At 43.5% G+C, this 18,862-nt stretch overlaps 1 protein-coding gene and 1 non-coding gene across 4 annotated transcripts in view; both read left to right on the top strand.

Annotated features, from left to right (window-relative positions):
• The first annotated feature begins 2,017 nt into the window (after positions 1-2,017).
• On the top strand, positions 2,018-2,091 carry trnar-ucu (transfer RNA arginine (anticodon UCU)). The gene has a single exon. It is a non-coding gene; the product is annotated as a tRNA-Arg (tRNA).
• Positions 2,092-4,101: 2,010 nt separating this feature from the next.
• Positions 4,102-18,862, top strand: part of kirrel1a (kirre like nephrin family adhesion molecule 1a) — a 32,390-nt gene continuing 17,629 nt past the window's right edge. For all 3 annotated transcript variants that reach the window (XM_084924584.1, XM_084924587.1, XM_084924585.1), the window contains exon 1: positions 4,102-4,415. In XM_084924584.1, coding sequence (XP_084780710.1) covers positions 4,370-4,415 — 46 coding nt within the window. In that variant the 5' untranslated portion in view covers positions 4,102-4,369. The remainder of the gene's footprint in view (positions 4,416-18,862) is intronic.

Raw genomic sequence — 18,862 nt, forward strand, 5'->3', positions numbered from 1 at the left:
GGTGTCGAGACAGTGTCAAAACTTAAGCAATACCAGCAAAGATTCAGAAGCAAAGCGAGTAAAGGCAGATCAAGTTTCACTGATTAGGGGGTCTGATCTAACAGAAATCAAAACTGAGGTATAGCGGGCTCAAAGAGCGCCATGTGTCTGCTGCTGGACGTAAACGGTTTATTTCCCTCTCTGAAGTTTCAGATCCCCTTAGTAGTAATGGCATCACACAACTTCAGAAGAACATGTTTCTCTTCAGTATAAGAAGGAAGTTGTGTAATCTGCTTTAAATAGAAAAATGTGTGACCTTGGAGAAACCAAAGATTCTTTTCTATAATTGGTCTTCCTTACGTTTTCTGTGAAGTGGCTAGCTTCTGTTAATCTTTCGGTCTCTAAGCCTGCATGCATGCGATTAAACGAAAGTCCAAATATCAGCACTCAAATTTCAAGCTGAGGGACGTGTCTGTGCTTGTGGACTCTGAGTCTTGTGTCCATTTTAAGGATGCCAGTTACATTAGACTTGGGTGGATTTCCTTTGCAGGGTAGATATGGGGAAATATTCATCTTTTATAAAATGGTCACTTGTTAAAAAGCTTTGATTTAAATCAGTTTTTCACAAGCCAGCTAAAGGTTAAAACGTTGAGAGAAATGTTTTTGTTTTTCTTTCTTTCTTTTTTGTTTCTTTGTTGGAACAATGGTTTGTGTTGAGTCATACACCAAAGGAAGTATGATGTTGATGTATTGTGTGCCACAACTGATTACACCTGATTACCCCTGGCAATTCAGGGAGAGGCATTTTTTGTAACTGTGATTTGTGTAACTCTGAGTAAATTACAGGGTTGGTAGATCAAGACTAGCAACCTTAAAATTGAGATCCCTGAAAATTTGCTTACCTGGATGATCGAGCACACGTGGAGACTTAAAAAGGTTTAGAGTCGGTTTGATATTGATGTCATTCACTGTGGTTCTCGTGTTTACGCTGCCTTGCTCACTATTGCGCAGGTTACCTTGTGGGAAATCTTGCACAGACTGTTTTTGTCTTTTAAAAGATATAGACAACTGCTTTCATATATATATATATATATATATATATATATATATTATCATTGATATTTTTATGGAATGTGGAAGTCGTTTTGTGTCAATTCCTTAATTTTACTTCTCTTAATTCACAATAATTACCACTACTTCAGCTGATCAGCAATTCATGCAGAACAAAAAGTGTAGCAACCAACCCTACTGTCAGCAAGACAAGTGTCTCCACAGCTGTACGACGGGACGAAACCCGGAGTGACATGGAATGAATCGAGATGTCTCACTCTGTGGTTTCTGGGGACGTGCACAACTGGATTCTGATGCAACCCTGGTGTAATGTCAGCAGGATGTCAGTCTATTTAGTGAGTCTGCGCACCATTTCCACTCATAAACATAAAAACGACGGTGACGGTGGCCTGTAAAATCGACATTACACAGATATGAAATACTACACACAACAGCCGACATTAGAAAGCCATTTCATTTAAGCGTATTAAAGGCCGCCCGCTAAAACAGACGTTTAATTTATGTGACGCTTAAGAAAAGCCTTTAATCGTTGTCGTTACTAAATCCGTCAACTTACCGACACTCAGCCTAAAAAATAAAATGTTTGATTATTTTGCTCCAACAAAAACCATTTTCGCTCTGTGGGGCTATTCTAATAGCTTGCGCTAAGATACAATAATAACGTTTAGCGTCTCGATGGTGCAGTTTCAAAATTAAAGCCCCAGTTACAAATACACGTTAAATTATTATCTGCAGGCTTCGCGGCTTTTATTTTTTAACACACTAATTCTGGATTTCCGCTTACACACAGGCTAGCTTGACGCACTCCTCCCCTCATCGCTGAACAACAGCGGCCTCTCTTGGTCAAAACAAGGCACTGCCAATATGTCGGCTCAGAGTGGTCCTGATGCTGCGGGGATGCAGAGAGCGGCGGTATGAGAGGATGTGAAGTATGTAAACCTTGGCAGAGAGGGGTAATCCTGGCGCAGTCTCTGTGGCGCAATGGAATAGCGCGCTGGACTTCTAATCCAGAGGCTCCGGGTTCGAGTCCCGGCAGAGATGAGTCACTCTGTGTGCCGCACGGCAGACCTGCGATATTTTTCTTATCAAATTGTGCGGGTGACATTTTAATTGCAGATGATCATGCTATTAATAGTGAGCCTTAACTGGGAGCTCAGAAGGTTGATGTTCAGCTACACAGAGCACACAAACATAAATATAACCTCGAGTACAGATTTAATGCAGGAGCTGCAAACATGAACCTGCCTGTTCTGTTCTGATATCACAGTCTGATTAGTTTACGCTCTCCTTACGTTACCTTATTTATGTCCTCTTTCAAGTCCTCACGCCTTTGGTACTGATTTAGTATTTATGTCTCCATTTTCAAGAAGCTTAAAACCCATAAAATTGATTTTATAGGTATATATATATATATATATATAGCCATAACATCTTGGATTTTAAACATTGGGATTCCCCCCCCATTATATTTCTGTGTTTAAAAGCTTTAGTAAGAGTTTGATGAAAGTCATTTTCCAGTACCTATGACCAAACATAACAATCCTAATCCAACTTTGCAATGTATTTTACTGTATGTACTGTACTGTATGTATTTTAATGTTTTTGTTTTTTTTAAAGTGAGAACATTTAGACTTTTGACTGTAGCCAGTGCAGTGTATTCATAGCACCGCAAAAGCTTTTATCAGCCAGCATGTAGATGGCTTTATTATTATTATTATTATTGTTAGTATTAGTATTTTTGTTATCAAAATATGATTACCTCAGGTTTTATCATTACTGGATTTCACCGCTAACATCCCCGGTTAAATGTGTGTCTGCGCGCGCATATATTTTCGGGCATCTTGCTCTAGTAGTGCTCAGAGAACGCGCAGGGTAGGTCTGGGTCCTGAACGCAAGGGGGCGCTCCAGCATCAGCGTAATTCCCGCTACTTACAGCGAGTCGGGAGGAACCAGCTCAGTGTGGAGACCTACTGAGCTGTGACAGCTACAGTAGGCCTGTCACGGGAATCCGTCACTAAAACCACTCTCCTACATGATGTGGCAAGAATAAGGACATGGGGTGTTTAGTCATCACAGTGGCATCACTGCGCAGTCAGTATTATTCTAATGATGTCGCTGCAGATTCTGTTGCTATAATAATAATAACAGAAAAACTAAAAACCCTTGCTGTAACCCAATGCTTGTGGTATCTCCTCTTTTATTTTAGGTGCACTGTGCTTATATGTTGGTCATAACAACATTAGTTGTACACTACAGCCAATGTCATGACATTTGATTATAACATCAGTTTATTACTCTAAGCCGTCTGGATTCACATTAGTGTAATAATAAGTTTCTGTTCAAACAGATGACCTCACGTTGACCTTAATGTGTACATGCTGATAATTTTAGGGTTACAGCTTATTTCATTACCTAATTCCACACAGTAAGCAGGAGAAAACAAGCAGTTCCGGCTACAGCAAATGTGTCAAAATGATTATGCCTCTCTAAGCGGGTTTATTTTTTATTTTTTTATTTATTTAATACCCCCCCCCCCCCCTTTTTTTTTTTTTTTACGGTGTTGGCCTGTTAAAGATCCAGAGGGAGAGGGAGAAGGGGGCAGTGCTGTGGCTCTGCTGACGTGATACTGAGAGAGAGAAAGAGAGAGAGGAATGTGCCGCTAATGAGAATATGACGTCAAGTCGGACAGATTACTACGACAACACCGGAAGTAGCGCGCAGGGTCATACTCAGTAAACGTTTACATTTATTGTATTTCACTGTCATTTTTGTTTTTACGTATCATAGAGGGTTAAGAAGAAATTAACGGCATTCGAGCCGTTAGAATATTATTTCTACTCGTCTATTATTTGAAATGAGCTCTCACATTTTGTCAGAGTTCCCTAAAAAGTAAAAGTAATGCAAATAAAAATCTTAAAGTCACAGTAAACCCAACAGTATAAAGACCTTTCATACAGTGCTTCTGAGTAAATGCTTAGGAAGCAATGACATAGCTACTTAAAACCGCCTGCTTCGAATTTTATTTTGTTTTGACGCTCTAACCGGAAGTAAGGTTTGTCATTGCCGCTCGCTTAGCGCCTCGGTGTAGTAGAAAACGGACTGTCGCTTGAGAGAGCAGGAGAGAGGTAAAGAAAAAAAGCAGTGAAATGGTATAAAACTCGAGCCAGTGCAAGCCTAGTAAGGGGGAAGACGAGGAGGGACAACGCCAGAGGATTATTGTTCTGTCTGTAATTACCGTCAAAGTCCTGTAAACTCCCGCTTTTTGATGCTGTCCTCACGGAGGTTTGAGCCAATAACGGACTTATTGGTCGGCTGAACCATGCAGAGGCTGCTCCTCCTGAGTTTGGTGCTGAGTTTTCAAACTGGTAAGACTACATTTTCTCTTTCTTTCGAGCTCGAATAACTCAGATGTTTGTGTGTGTGTGTGTGTGTTTGTGTGTACATTAAGCTCAATGCACACGGAGCCTGTCTTTAGTTTTTACTGTGTGTGTAGAAACTAACGAGAGGGGATCTGATATGATTTCATTCCCATATGAACCGCAGCGATGGATCACCTTGTGAGCGCGTGTAGCTGCGTACGAGCGCGCGCGCGTGTGACTGCACCGCGGCAATTACACTCTTTTTTTTAGGATTATTGTAGCGCGCATCTGGCGTGCGACTACAGGCGTTCGATTGTGTGCGCGCGTGCGTCTAACTTGAACATGACTGGTGTGGCGCGCGCTCACCGGCCTAAATGACCTTTTGCGTATTTGACAAACTGCCAGCGCCGTTACTCAGACGGGTTGTGAGGCGCTGAGGACGTGACGGGAATGACAGTGATTGACCAGCGCTGCTCTACATGCCAGCAGCACTTCCACGCTGCTATCGCCTCTGAATGGCGTGTCAGTCAATGAGAGCTCTGCCACCATCTCCTGTAGTGATCCTCTGTGCTGAGAGGCAGCCGTCTCCCCCCCCCGTTACCCTCTGTCTGCCTCGCGCACACACACCTCTCTCCTGCTCTACCTGTGCGCCTCATCCATTTCACCCTCTCCTTTGGCGTCCTTTGTGCATTTAAGCAGCAGTAGCCGCCATGCATCTGCACCCCCTCCCAACACACCAACACACACACACCGTACCTGTGGGGTGCCAGGTATGCTATTGGCTTATGATAATCACAGCTGTAGCCGAGTTGCTAGGAAACAGGAGGCTGAAGGAGGATGAGGAGAGGATAATTTCTCTAAGCTACCTGTTTGATTGAGGCATATCTGTGTGTCTTTGTGATTGCACAGCCACAGCAGACCTCCTTTACCACCCCCCCCCCCCCCCCCCCACACACACACACACACACACACACACCCCTTTCCCTCACCTTGGATGACCGGGGAGTAATGCAATGCTGGCTGCTGGGCGGCCAGGAGACCACTTCATCATAGGTAGGGGGCGTGTTTGGAGGAAAGGAAGGTATAGAAAAGGATGATGTCACCTAGTCTGCCAGGCTTTGTATTTTTTTTTTTTGCTTTTGCTCAGCATCCACCCAGTAAGTGCTGCTGAGGGTTCACATAAGCACGCGAGGATGTACACGTACTAGGGAGCAGGTTCGTCTTCGTCTACATATTTGCCAACCGATGCGGCAGCACCACCACCGATCCCCCTCCTCGCCACCCTGACCCCTTGTTACTGTCACATGCCGTTCCCATTTCTCCCCCCTCATAAACCATTCAGTCCACATGACTGAATGTGCATGAGACACACTTGCTCGCAGCCTGTTTTACATGTGTGAAGCCCTGCGTCCCATTGTCTGCTACAGCTGTATAATCCATTATTACTCCACGCTGCGCTCTCAAACCAGGAGATATCTGCTCTCTGAAGGCTCTCCCCGAGACGTGATTAGCAGGGCCGTACATGAGGGCTCAAATGTTGCCTAGAGATTTTTAAAAAAAATTTGCACTGGGCTACAAAAACAGAAGAGGAGTTGACATAATCCAGAAAGAGCTGGAATTCATATCACCTCCAAAGAGATAACAGTTGCTTTCGGTTTGGGAGCACAATTTCTTTTGCTTCTGATCCCCACTCTTATCTCTTCATTAGATGGGTAAAACAGTATTCCATAGCCTGCAATTTGCTCACATATAATTGCCTGCTAGTGTTAATGATTGGATGGTTATTAGTGGAGCAGCTAATTAAAGCTTTGGAATATCAGAATGTTCTAAGGTATTTAAAGTCAATGCAAGCGTTAGTTTGTTTGTACTAGTAGCAGGAGTGATTGATTCAGGATCCCAGCCTTGTATCCACATACCAGCCTAGTAATAAGTCCTAAGCAAGCGCTGCCATTAATGCTGCTGTTAAATGTTACTGCATAATCAATCATTGCGAACTCGCTCCTTTAACTTACTAATGAGCGTTCAAGCCCCGAGGTTGGACTTGCAGCACTGCACCTATAGCCAGACCCCGGGCCTGAAATGCTGACTCGGACAAAGGCTCCAGTGCAGGTGTACCATTTGTCAGCCTCTGTCCTTTTGTGCACATCCAAGCCACGAGCTGCTGCTGCCTGTACTGTACTCTCCAGCCCTGAATCACACAGCCGGGCTGTGAATCACAGACCTCAGACGGATTCCTGTGTTGTCCTCAGCTAAGAAAATATTCACATGCTGGAAGAGTCAGACACACTCAGAGGGGATTTTACACCCAGAGGAAGAAGGGTTCCTCAGGGGTTGTTTGATCAGAGAAGCAGTGGTTCAACTGCGATATGTTAATGACTCAAAGTGGGCTGTAATAGCTCAAATAAAAATGAAGAATTGGGAAAGGCTCATAAAGAATCCAGTGTGGTGCTAAAACACTCTGTTAAAACTGCTGATTTACAACATTACATACATTCTTGCCAGTAATAATCTGTGGCATTTCCTCCCTCTGAATAAATTCACAGATTTCTTATCTCTGATTCAGGCATGGTTTCTTTTTCATTAGCATGGGAATATCCCATATCACACAACATATGGCGTTTTTTTATTGTCCTCACAATAAATAAAAGAAGGATTCTGTAGTTAGTCTGGGCTGATCTCACATAGACGAGCCTCACTTTTTAGCTCATGAATGCATACTAGGAAAACAATATCCAGGGATCAAAAGTTTGCCACAAAATGATGCGATTCATTTGTTTCGACTCAGATGATGGCTACGGGAAATTAAAAAAAGAGAGAGCAGCACTAGTAACTGATGAAGAATAAAAGTTCCACCTACAGAAACTTGTCCTCCAAGTGGATTACCACTTTACACAACTATTTATAGCGATATGATGCTTTTTGAAAGCTCGCTGCTACGGTTTTTGAGGCTAACAAACCAGTTTTTTCCCTATACTGAGCTCTCTGTGGCTCAGAGTGTAGATCCGGAGTGACAGACTGTATGTAGCGAGGCAGAAGTCTGTTTTTAATTTTGATCCCAGTGAGCAGAGATATAGCTCTGCTGCATCCCACCGTTAATATGCGAATTGGGGTCACGGTTTTTATGTGATTCGAATGAAGCCTATTTACCAAAAAAGCATCTCTAATTGACATTAGCCACTGAAAGCAATCACTGAACCAGCTGTAATATAATGTACATGTACGCCCGTTGTTCCCCATTGGGTTCCATTCAATCAAGAAATTCTTGGCATCTCTGTCCCCCGCGGGTGTTTGTCAATGTGTGACATGTTGATTGCTTCTCTCAGTTGATATGTTTGTTTAAGGGCGTTCCTCTGGACACGAGTGTCCTATTATGTTTTTTCAAGTGGCGCTCGGGAGGAGGAACGTACTCGCGTCCTCTCGGATGATCCAGCGAAAACCTCGAAGAAGTATGCAGTTGGATAATTCGCCGTCAGACTTGTGGTCCGAGATGAATTCGGTCAAAAGCGGGCGCGCTTACTTGCAAGGATCCTCAGCAGCTATGCACGTAAATGTTCCTCAAGTGAAGCCCCAGGATTTAAAGGCCTCATAATCTGATTGTGTTTGACAGGCCGGCGGCATACAAGTTATAAAAAGAAAAAAGAAAAAAAAACTTCCCCTTAAAAATGTTTCTTTATGCACAGTCCCCCAAGCAAGAGAGAGGAACACTTTATCACATCTGACTGAATCTATTGGCCTTGTTATTTTCCAACATGGCACAGCCACATTTCTGTAGCAAGAAACAATTTGAGGTGATGGAGGGGTTACAGTAAAAAAAAATAGAAAAAACCCCCCAAATTTTTGGAAGGCAGGAAGGGGGACAGAGAGAGAGGGGGGGTCGTCCTTTGGGCAGGTGGGTGAAGCAGGAATCGAGAGTGATTGCACTCTTTTTTTTGTTTGTTTTAGAGGTGGTGAGGTGGGTGGGTGGCGGGGCAGTATTGAAGTGTAGGACGAGGTTGTGGATGAAAAGAAAAGCGAGCCGGGAGTGAGGAGAGAGGGACCAGGACGAAGGAGGAGGAGTGGTCGGGAGGCCAGCGGCATAGAGAAAGGGACTATTACTCAGGCTCGACTGCTCCCTCAGTGGGGACAGTAAAGCTGCTCATTCACACAGAATATGGTCGAGTCTGGTTCAAAGGCTACGTTTGCGCTGGAATCACAACTGATTGAACCCACATCTGAGGTGCCAGCCGAGCGCTTCCCCCACTCCGTCCCCACTGAGGTTAATTGCCATTAGCCGGTGTCGCCGTTAACTTTCTTTTCTGCTCGTCTTTGACTTTCTGTCTCAGCGTGATCCCTTTTCTGCTTACTAAAGTTCATTCTTTCTCGCTTTCTGTCCCCTCCTGGACTTCTTTTTTTTTCACTCCCCTCCCCTCCCCACCTCCACCACCACCATTACTTCTTCTCTTTCCATCTACCCCTTTCTCTCTTGCTCGCTCTCTAATAAGTTCCAGATGTGGTTCTTGCATTCCTCTGGTCGGTGGAGAGAGAAAGAGACGGGGAGGGGGGGTGGGGGTAGGGGGTTGGGGGAAGAGTGTATGAGTCGGGGAGGCAGTGGGGGGAGGGGACAGGAGGAGAAGCACATGAATTAAAACAGGGAGCACATGATGAGGAAGAGGAGCCCATGTACTTTATCACACAAAGAAATGTGTGCTAGAAAACATGCACACACACAGAGGGAGAGCGTGTTTGTGTGTCTGTGTTTTTGGGGGGTGCGGGTCCTGTAACCTCAAAAGTTTTGGGACATTCTCCTCCTCCTCCTCTTCTTCCCTCTCTCCCCCTCCTCCTCCTCACCCCCTCCCTCTTCAGGAATGTGGCCTACGCTGATGATGTCACTTCATTTCTCTGCTCTCCCAGTTTCTGCTGCTCAGCAGGGACAGGGTCTGAGAGAGAGAGAGACAGAGAGATTTGACTTGTTCCATCCATCTTTCCTTTATGATAAAAGCATTAGGGTCAGCCGTCCAACTAAATCGGTTACCACAGCGCGGCAACGCTCGCTGTCCTCATGTCATGGACTATAACAGCCTGCAGGCTAAAATGTTGCGGACTGCAAATAATGAGCGAGCCGTCTTTTAGTTATAATAATCATCAATGGCTTCAGAGTCGAGTCCTTAAAACAATGTTCTGCGCGTGCTTTACTTTTGTCAGACTACAGCTGCCAACCTAATGCTCTACCCTCAAGGCTACGTTTACCATAACCCAGTGTGCCCAAGTTCTTAGCAGCAGATTAACCCAATTTACATTTTGCCAAGTCATCACGAGTTTATATGAAGACACACTGTATAGCCAAAAGTACGTGGACTTCAACAATTTAGGGCAGGGGTGGGGAACTCCAGGCCTCAAGGGCCCGTGTCCTGCAGGTTTTAGATCTCACCCTGGGTCAACACACCTGAATCAGATGACTAGTTCATTACCAGGCCTCTGGAGAACTTCAAGACATGTTGAGGAGGTAATTTAGCCATTTAAATCAGCTGTGTTGGATCAAGGACACATCTAAAACCTGTAGGACACCGATCCTTGAAGCCTGGAGTCCACCGCAACCCCTGCTTTATGGAAATCTTTCCTCAAGATCTTGGGCGCTGATGTTTGGCGATCTTCCAGTTTATCCCAAAGGTGGGGGGTGCAGCTGATTGGATGGAGGGTTCTGTGCAGTCTGGTCAAAGTTCTTCCACAACAAACTGATAATGTGATTAAAGCTGGAATGTGTCTTTCCCAAACTGTTGGCAAAAAGGTGTTTAAAACACCACTGCGTTATTAAATCATTTTCTCTAACTGGAACGAGTTAAAAAGAACAAAAACACAAGTGCACTACAGTTTTGGGGGAATATACCAGCTGTTGACAAAGTCTATTGCTGTTTTGTGTTATTTTTTTCTTCCATGCTTTTGCATCATATTTGACATTTTTTGTATGTCGTCTTAAGAATCTGACTAGGTAAGTAAAACATGAGTCAACTGCAGTTGTGGAACAGCTCAACATCTTGCTGTTGGAGTCTGCTGAGTTGGCCACCATTTGTTTTGTTGTCTTTTGGTGGGAGTGATTTTTAATTTTTAAAAAATTGTATGTTATTTTTTAAGTTTTCCGTTCCAACTGCATTGCAACATATTGCCTAACACAAATATTTGGCCCACGTAGAAAGCTACGATACAGATCAGTGAGTTAAAAAAAAACAGATGTTTGCTTTTGTGAAAATCGTTTTCTGTATTTCTTATCCTCATCCCAGAAACCCTCGCTTTCTAGTGTGTTTTGGTATCTGCTGCTAACAAAGAAGCTTTCTTTTCAAAGAGACACGAGACACTGGAGGTGATATTGGACAGGGGGGAAGGGGGTGGGGGTATGTATGAATATTATTACACTCTAGCAGGTCAAGGCCCCCAGCTTTTATGGGATGCTTTTACTGACAGATGACATTGCAAGAGGCTACAGTACATACCAATAAAATTAGATTGCTCTGGATTGAATTAAAGCAGACCTTGGAAGGGCTGATTTATTGATGGGATGCTGCTTGTAAAATAGTCTTGCTGGATTCTGTCTCTGCACCATACTGTAACACGAGGTGGATTGAGGGACCTTGCCTGCTTGCCCGATCACGAGGATTTCGGAGGCAGTGTGGCTGCTAACTATCGTCAATGTGGAACCACTGCTGGGAATCACAGGTTCATTATGATATTGATTGTGCCATTTGAATTCGGTGGCGACCCATGTGGCGCAAGCTACACAGTGCATATCTGCAGAGTAGCAGCTTGATATGTATGTATCCTCTTGTTCCAGCTTATCCAGAGGACAGCTATTGTTAGTTCTGCTCACCCTTGGTTACAGCAGAGTATCTTTTGTCAGTCGCTCGCCACGCTGGCCGCACAAAGGCTTGTGGATTACCAGCGACAGGCCGGCTTTCCAGCGATTGAGCATATTCATGTGGCCGTAATGTGTCAGAAGCCTCATCCGTGAATTATCATATTACCCACTAGTGATCATAGGGTTGCCATGGCCACTGTGTCTATCATTGTGTCAGTGGTCCTCACTGGGCTGTAGCCATGGTAACAATGTCTGTAACAGAGGTTTGGTACAAATAAAGCTCTTCAGATGTGAAATGTATGAGAGGAGCCCCAGAGAATGGAAGGGTGGCACACGCACACTTTCCCAGCGCAAATATTCATGGAAAACGACTCTGCACACCTTCACAGGAGCACGTGTGCACACAGTTGTATCAAAAACGGGCAAACAAAGACCGAGGAATAATTTTCACCCCCCCCTCTCCACCTGCTATTTCCAAATAAACCTGCCTCCAGAAGAAGAAAGATGTGCACAGAGATAGAAAGGGGGGGGGATAAGGTGGAAGGTGGAGGGGAGAAGGAGTAATAATTTCTAAGTAAGATGCCTGCCAGACAAAAGAAAGTGAATAAGCAATGAGGAAGAGGCATGGCCACAAAAGAGAGGAAGAAAAAGAGGGGTCGCTAACTGCAAGTAAGGGGGAGGACGGCTAGGTAAGGTGACAGAGGAAAGGAGTGAGCGGGCAGACAATGCGGCAAACAAAGGAAGGAGTCTCTGAGTCTTTCTGTTCTCTCTCCCCTCTGCCCTAATCTTCCCTGTGCTCCGTCCCCACCTCCAGGAGACACCTTTGTGTTTGACTGACATGGTGTCAGCAGGCGCAGCGGGTCGCCTCCTTTCACTCGCTGCCTCTCTCCATCTATGTGACTTGCTTGTTCCTATAGCGCCGTCACCATGGTGATGATGGGTTATTATGGCCATCCTGCCAGGCGGCCATGTTGTTGAAAGAAGACAGGCACAGGTGGTAGAGTTCCCACAGCCAGCGAAATAAATGGAGAACGTGAATACACTTGAGTTAGCGGTAAAAGCTTTGGCTGTTTTATCAATTAGACATTAATTGATCGTAGTTTTGATAGTGGAAGGTTTGTTTTAGTCTTTAATTTTAATATTTGAAACAATCGGAAAATGGGGTAAAATGTGCTATAGAAATAAACTATTTAAGAAGGGAGGCGTTCAGCTGCTTGAGTATCAGGGTTTGGTTTGAGGATAAACTGAATCTGTCTGCGCTAGGTTTGGGTGATATGTTTTTACCCAATTTGCCAATCTGACATTGCCAGTCCAACAACTGGTGACTACAGATATGTTTGAAGAGTTGTGTGTGCAACTGGTGCTGGTATTTAATATTGACCAGGTCTACACAGGACTTCATATGCTAGTCTCTAGCTCAATTCAGCAAAAAGAATGGAGACTTCAATTTACGGGGCTATTTAGCAATTTCCTTACCAAACTGAGTTTTCATGGAAGCAGATCACTCAGTTAGTATAAAAAAAGCACGGTGAGCTGATTATCTCCTGTCAGGCCATGGAAGATTATTAATTTGGGTTATGACTATCATTTTTTACTCAGATGTCCAATCACAGTGAGGGGAGGGAGGCAAATTCTATACCAACCAAACGTCACATCCTGCTTGTAACAGTGCTGAGTAAGATTGAAGGATATGTTAATGTCACTGTTGAGTGGGTCTACTGCTGCCTCCATGTGCCTGAAAAGCACTTACTAGATGGGCCAAATACATGCTTTGGTATACACATCCCCTCAGTGGAAATGTAGCAATGGAATAGACCAGGATTTATATGGCAGTTTTCCTGTCTTACTGATGACTCAAAGTGCTTTAGACGACAAGACGTTTCATCACTTGGATCACATACATTTTGTGCTGGCAAAACTTTTGAAGAAGCGTTGATGAAGAACCAAAAAAAGACATAAAAATACTTATTATATTTCAGTGGCACGAAATGGGGATACATGAGGTGAGTAATAACAAACACACAGTGTTATTTCAGTATGTTAAACACTGATGTGGGTTCAGAAATACACAACAGGTGCTTCCCTGCTTATTGTTTGAAAGAAATAAGTAGTTTTAAAGAATCACCATAGACTCACATGTGAGTATATTTTATTGACCTAACAAAGAGACAATTAATAAATACATTGAATAAATATATTTATTTAATGTAATTAATAATTCTTGCCATTCATCGCATATAGAGTAAATTAAAAAAAAATGTATGTAGGCTACATAGTTTGAGTATTTTTACACAGTGCGATAGGGCTTTAAAACCTCATATATCCAAGTCAGTTTTTCAGGAAGAAAAACCAAATATGATCACAGAGCGACACACACACAGCTATATGTATGCTATATACAGCAAACAGCGAGAGGGTGAGCCAGTGCGACTCCTATGGCTGCAACTTTGTCCTGAAACAATGATGTCATCCTCCATCACACTTCACAGCTCGGTGTCTGTGGACCTCGCCGTCTCTTTGTTCTCCCGCTCCTGCATCTCATTTTCGGCAGCCCCTCCATAGCACCAACGCATCGGCCACACACGGCGGCGATATGGAATTAGAGAGATAACAGAATCAATTTAGAGGGGATTGATTAACGGCGAACAGAGAGGGAGTGAGGGCTGAAAGAGAGAAATAATGAGAGCCCAGCGTAGCCGTCTGGCTATTAATTGAATAGGTGGAGGGAGGATGAGGTCATTGAAAAATGTTTTTTCAGGAAAAATGGGTGTACCAAGCACGAGGGAGGGTTTCATCAGACACAGATGCACATACGCGGGTGCGCTCGTAGACGCGTTTGTACAGAAAACTTTTTTTGGGCAGTTACTTTACACGTCAGCTGTTGCTATGGTGACGCAAGTCCGTGATCCAGCTGAGGCGGGGGATTGGCTGGAGGAGAGCGAGGGAGAGGAAGGCAGGGGGACTTTGTCGGAGGGGTACGGGGAGGGGGCCAGACACAAAGATAATTAGATCGATGCATAACAATCCATACAAATGGCTTTTTATTTAATAGCATCTAATTCAATGAGACTGAATGCCACCAGTCAAACCTTTGCCAGAACTGTGGATTGCATGGCATCACTTCCAGCTTTGTCTCATATCCCACTGAGGTGAAGCAAACATGTGTTTAAAAGGTGCAAACAAGTTTTGACAGTCGCCACCTAACAGCAGAATGTGCGGCAATTTCAGAAATGGGGGACGTATGAGGAGCACACTCGCTAAAAATAGCTCTGAACGTCTTTGCACGCATAAACCTTTTCAGTGATTTTCAAATGGATGGTTCATTACCTTGCTATTAAAACACCATTGCGTGGTGCGAGAGGTGCTCCCGGGCTAAACTGCTGTAGTAGTTCACACTGTGGCGATGTGTGGCCATGCTTTTGGTGAGTCACCCGACGAGGCAGCATGCGCTCGCCTTTGGCTTTGTCTGTGCTTTGACAAGCAGAGGTTGGTGTCTCAGTGTCTGCAAGGGGCTGTTGTCCTTAGCCCCAGATTAATCCTAATCCCTTTCCAAACTTTGGCTAGGGCTGTACTTAATCCCAGACCAAACCGAGACCCATTCCCAGCGGAGATGAAGATGCGCCGCTGGCTTGATGGTTTACGCCAAGCTGTGGTGTGATCCATGTTCAGGAAACCGCCTCTGTGTGTCAATTATATGGTTGGGGTTTTGAGTGGTTGTGTTTATGTGTGTGTTGACAGGAAATGGTTTGCCCATGTGGCGAAGGTTAGGTCATCCTTGCAGCCTATTTGTGTGCGCGCGCGTGTGTGTCTGCAAGCATCCCTTTGTGACCGTAGTTTGTGTGGGGACAGGGTGCTCGGAGTCTCCCGGTGGTGTCTTGGGGATCGGTGACTCAAGGAAATCAGGACACACTCTAAATTTGTCACTGCAGCATAACCCACATAATGAGAGAATACAAGCTCTCTTGCATGCACTCTCCTGTCTTTCCTTCACTCTGGCTACTCGCCGCTTGTAGATTTCCTTCTTTAAACACACAGAGACGAGCACATACACTCATGTTGACAAGTGTTAACTGTGTAATATGGAAATCAGAAGGCGATGAGCACATGTTTAAATGAGTCAATGTTTTCAGTCTTCAGCCTTTGCATGGGTGTTTTCTCTGCAGATTGTGTAGCCTCCACTCAGGAGTATTCAGTTTGGATTATGTTTTTGGTTTACTGAGGGAATACCTTCAGCTAGCATAGCAGAGGTGGTGGAAGGAAGGATTTACTTGCCCTCAGGCTACTGTCGAGGTTGCGGGGTAGTTTAAACCCAGATAAACTCTCTTTACACCATGTATAACTGAGAAAGGCTTGTCACGCTTTTTAAGACGCTATAAATCCACACTCCGCATCCCAGTAATTAGCTTTAGAAAAGTGCAACTTTCATTTAATTGGGGTGCATGCAGGAAAATTAAAGGACAAATCTACCATCAAAAATCTGCCATCGACAGTGATCTTTTTTTGTAATGGCAGGCAATATCCAAGCTAATTATTCCTTTTCTACCTTAATCACCTCTGCATTAATGTTTTATTTACATTAACTGCTCAAGGCACACTGGATCTTTGCACACTGTACCATCTCATTAGATCCGGCATATGAGAAACAGATTCTAGCCACTCCTTTGATTTATCTTGTGCAAAGAGAGCATGCCACACCAACGCACTGCAATCAGCATTTCTTTATTTCCAATGGAAACGAAGACGTTGTTCATAATGACAATCCCACTGAGACTTATTATCCCTGCTGTGTTTTTGTGTGTTTCGGCAATAGACTGTACAGACTTTTTAATGAAATCTCCTGAAGTCTTGATGGCAGTATTTTGGTTGCTGTCAGGTTGTCTTTTTTTCCTGGAGCCAAACGTAAATATATTTGGACAATAGGGCTGCCACAAACGATTATTTTGATAGTCGACTAGTCACCGATTATTTTTGCGATTAATCGACTAATCAGATCATGCATCCATTGGACGTAAAACGTACAGCTTATTACACCAGCATGTGTCTGCTCTTATATATTATACTATCATTAGCTTACAGCTTTAAGTGTTTAAGGTATGTGCTAACTAAAAATAAAGACAAGATGATAGTTTATTAAATTTTAATGAAATTTGCAGATTGTTTCTGTGAAGTTTAATAAACTCCTTGCTATCTAAAATATAACGGGACACCGGAGTATATTCTCGAGCATCTCACACTTCTGATAATCAGTTGTCTGCTTGACGTTTATTCAGCTGTGTAAAAACTATAACTTTAATCTCAGCCAAACCGATTTACTCAGGAACAAATAAAATACTGAAAAAAGCCAAAAGCCTTAGATATCCTCTAGGATATCTAAGAGCATCTAGCTCAGTCTGCATCTTTTGGTACTCTTTTGGCTGTGTGGCTACACTCCAGACATAGATACCTATTTGAGACTTTTACTCACCAGAACTAAAGCAGACTTTTTCAGCAAATAGATCTATTGCACAAGAAATTCAGCTGACTAATTCCATTTTGGAACATGTATACAAAAGATGGATGTAACCACTGTTACATTGATTCTTTTGTGAAGCCCAGATCTTTTCTTGGCTTTTCTTAAACGTCTTGGTTTTTTCAAACTGGATATGGTGAAATCCGACTGTGAAGCTGGGGAACGCCCTGTTCTCATTGCTTAATAACTTGCAAATTGCTAGTCATTACCCAATCAGTATACCTTAGTTTATCCATAGGCCTTTGTACTAGTACAAGCCTTTTAGCAATGTAAGGAGTCTATAACTGTAGCCCATTAGTGATAATGCAGGTTTTCAGAACCTGGAAGCTACATCCATCTTTTATATACCGTCAGTGTTTTAGAACCAGCCTCCTGATGGGAGGAACTGCGGGCACTTAATTTTTCAGGTTCATTTTTCACTCGCAGTGTCTTCTGCTTGGTTTGAGCACATTGATTTGACTGTGCAGCTTGCAACTTTGCTTGATTTTTAAATCACAGCAATGAAAACCCATTAGAAAACAAACAGATCTAAAAAGAACATTAATCTGACATTGCGTGCACGGAGTATGTAACATAAGTTTTTTTCCAACGAAGCTGCACCCACTTCAATCAGTCAGGCAGCAAACATGGATACGAATCTTTAATAATGCAAATAACACAAACGTGTTTTTGTGAGTGTTAATGAGGAATCTGTTACTTACGGTAAGAAGATATTGAAGGATGATTTCAGGCCCTTTAAGAATTGATGTTCTTTTATTTTCAAAACAGACAGATGTAGATTCTAGTTTGAGAAATGCTTCATGTTGATTTGTTAGTGTTAGACAGCAATCACAAGTTCCTTATTTATCTCAACACAGCGAGTCAAGCTTGTATTGAGTGCCCATTAGGAGGATCATGTAGCTTTGGACTAATGTGCTTGCTCACTACTGAGAGATGACTTTTCATTATTCTTAGTTAAAAGCCTTTAACTAAGAACATTTTACTCCCAACTTCTCATGGCCACTCACTTTTGCTCTGTCATCTTTTTTTAATCTTAATTCATCGATTTAGTTCTTTGGGGTCCTCAGGGAGCAGATTAAGGACTAGAATATATGTTTTTTGGGGCAACACACTAAATTACTCTTGGTATGCATGCTGCAAAGCTCCATCTGCATCCAGTTCCCTTTTCACCGTGTATCCTTGCACACCTCCTTTATCTTCAGAATATTAATGTGCTGCACTGTCAGGAGCCATTGTTGTGATTGGTACAGAAATCTTTTTGCATGACTGGGTTCTTTTGTATTATCAGGCATATTGAACCTCTGCAGATCACACCAAATATGACATGATGGGGAGAGAGTGCATGTCTGTGTTTGTGAAAGGGATGGGGAATGCGAGAGATGGGCACTGAGGGTCATGATGGGGAGGCAGGAGGTGGGGTGCGGAGGCATATGGCAGTTGTTAAAAAAAGTGAGAGAGATGGAAACCTTTGGAAAAGCGCTGGAGGGCTCAAAGAGAGAAGTGTGAGGGAATGAGTGAGAAAGAGGGTGTAAGGGAAACAGAAGGGCAAAACAAGTGATAAAAAAAAGTGGAGTGGACAAGTGAGAAGAAGAGATGGAAATGGCAGAAGGTGAAGAAAAAAGGAGTGAGGGGAAAAAGCGAGAGGAGAGAGAGATGGGTGAATGGGGGGATGAGAAAGAGAGGGAGAGAGAAAGTGCTAGAGGGCTGATATTTAATGTGATAAATGAGTTGTGACAGTCCGCCTCAAACCCCCTTCCAACCAGCAAAGGAGAAGCAACACAGAAATAGAAAGCATTATGGGTAAAAGGATATATACGGCGTTATGTATGTAGATAGAAAGAGAGAGGTGTGTACACACTGTAGGAAAGGAGAGGTGGAGGAAGCAAAAGGACAGTTATAGACAGAATTATAGATGTACAAAGTGAAGGAGGCGAGTGGGGATGCATACATATACACCAAAAGCAGGGAGTGACGCGAAGCAATTTGGGTAAAGGACGTACAACGTTATAGAGAGAGAACAGAAGAAGAGAGGCAATGACAAAGGAGGAGGAGGAAGGTGGGGGCTGGGGGGTGTGTACAATGCAGCAGTGGGTTAATGATCTACAGTACGAGATTCTT

This window comes from Perissodus microlepis, chromosome 3 (genome assembly GCF_051167445.1).
Source record: "Perissodus microlepis isolate ML-2025 ecotype Zambia chromosome 3, ASM5116744v1, whole genome shotgun sequence".
Lineage (NCBI taxonomy): Eukaryota > Metazoa > Chordata > Actinopteri > Cichliformes > Cichlidae > Perissodus > Perissodus microlepis.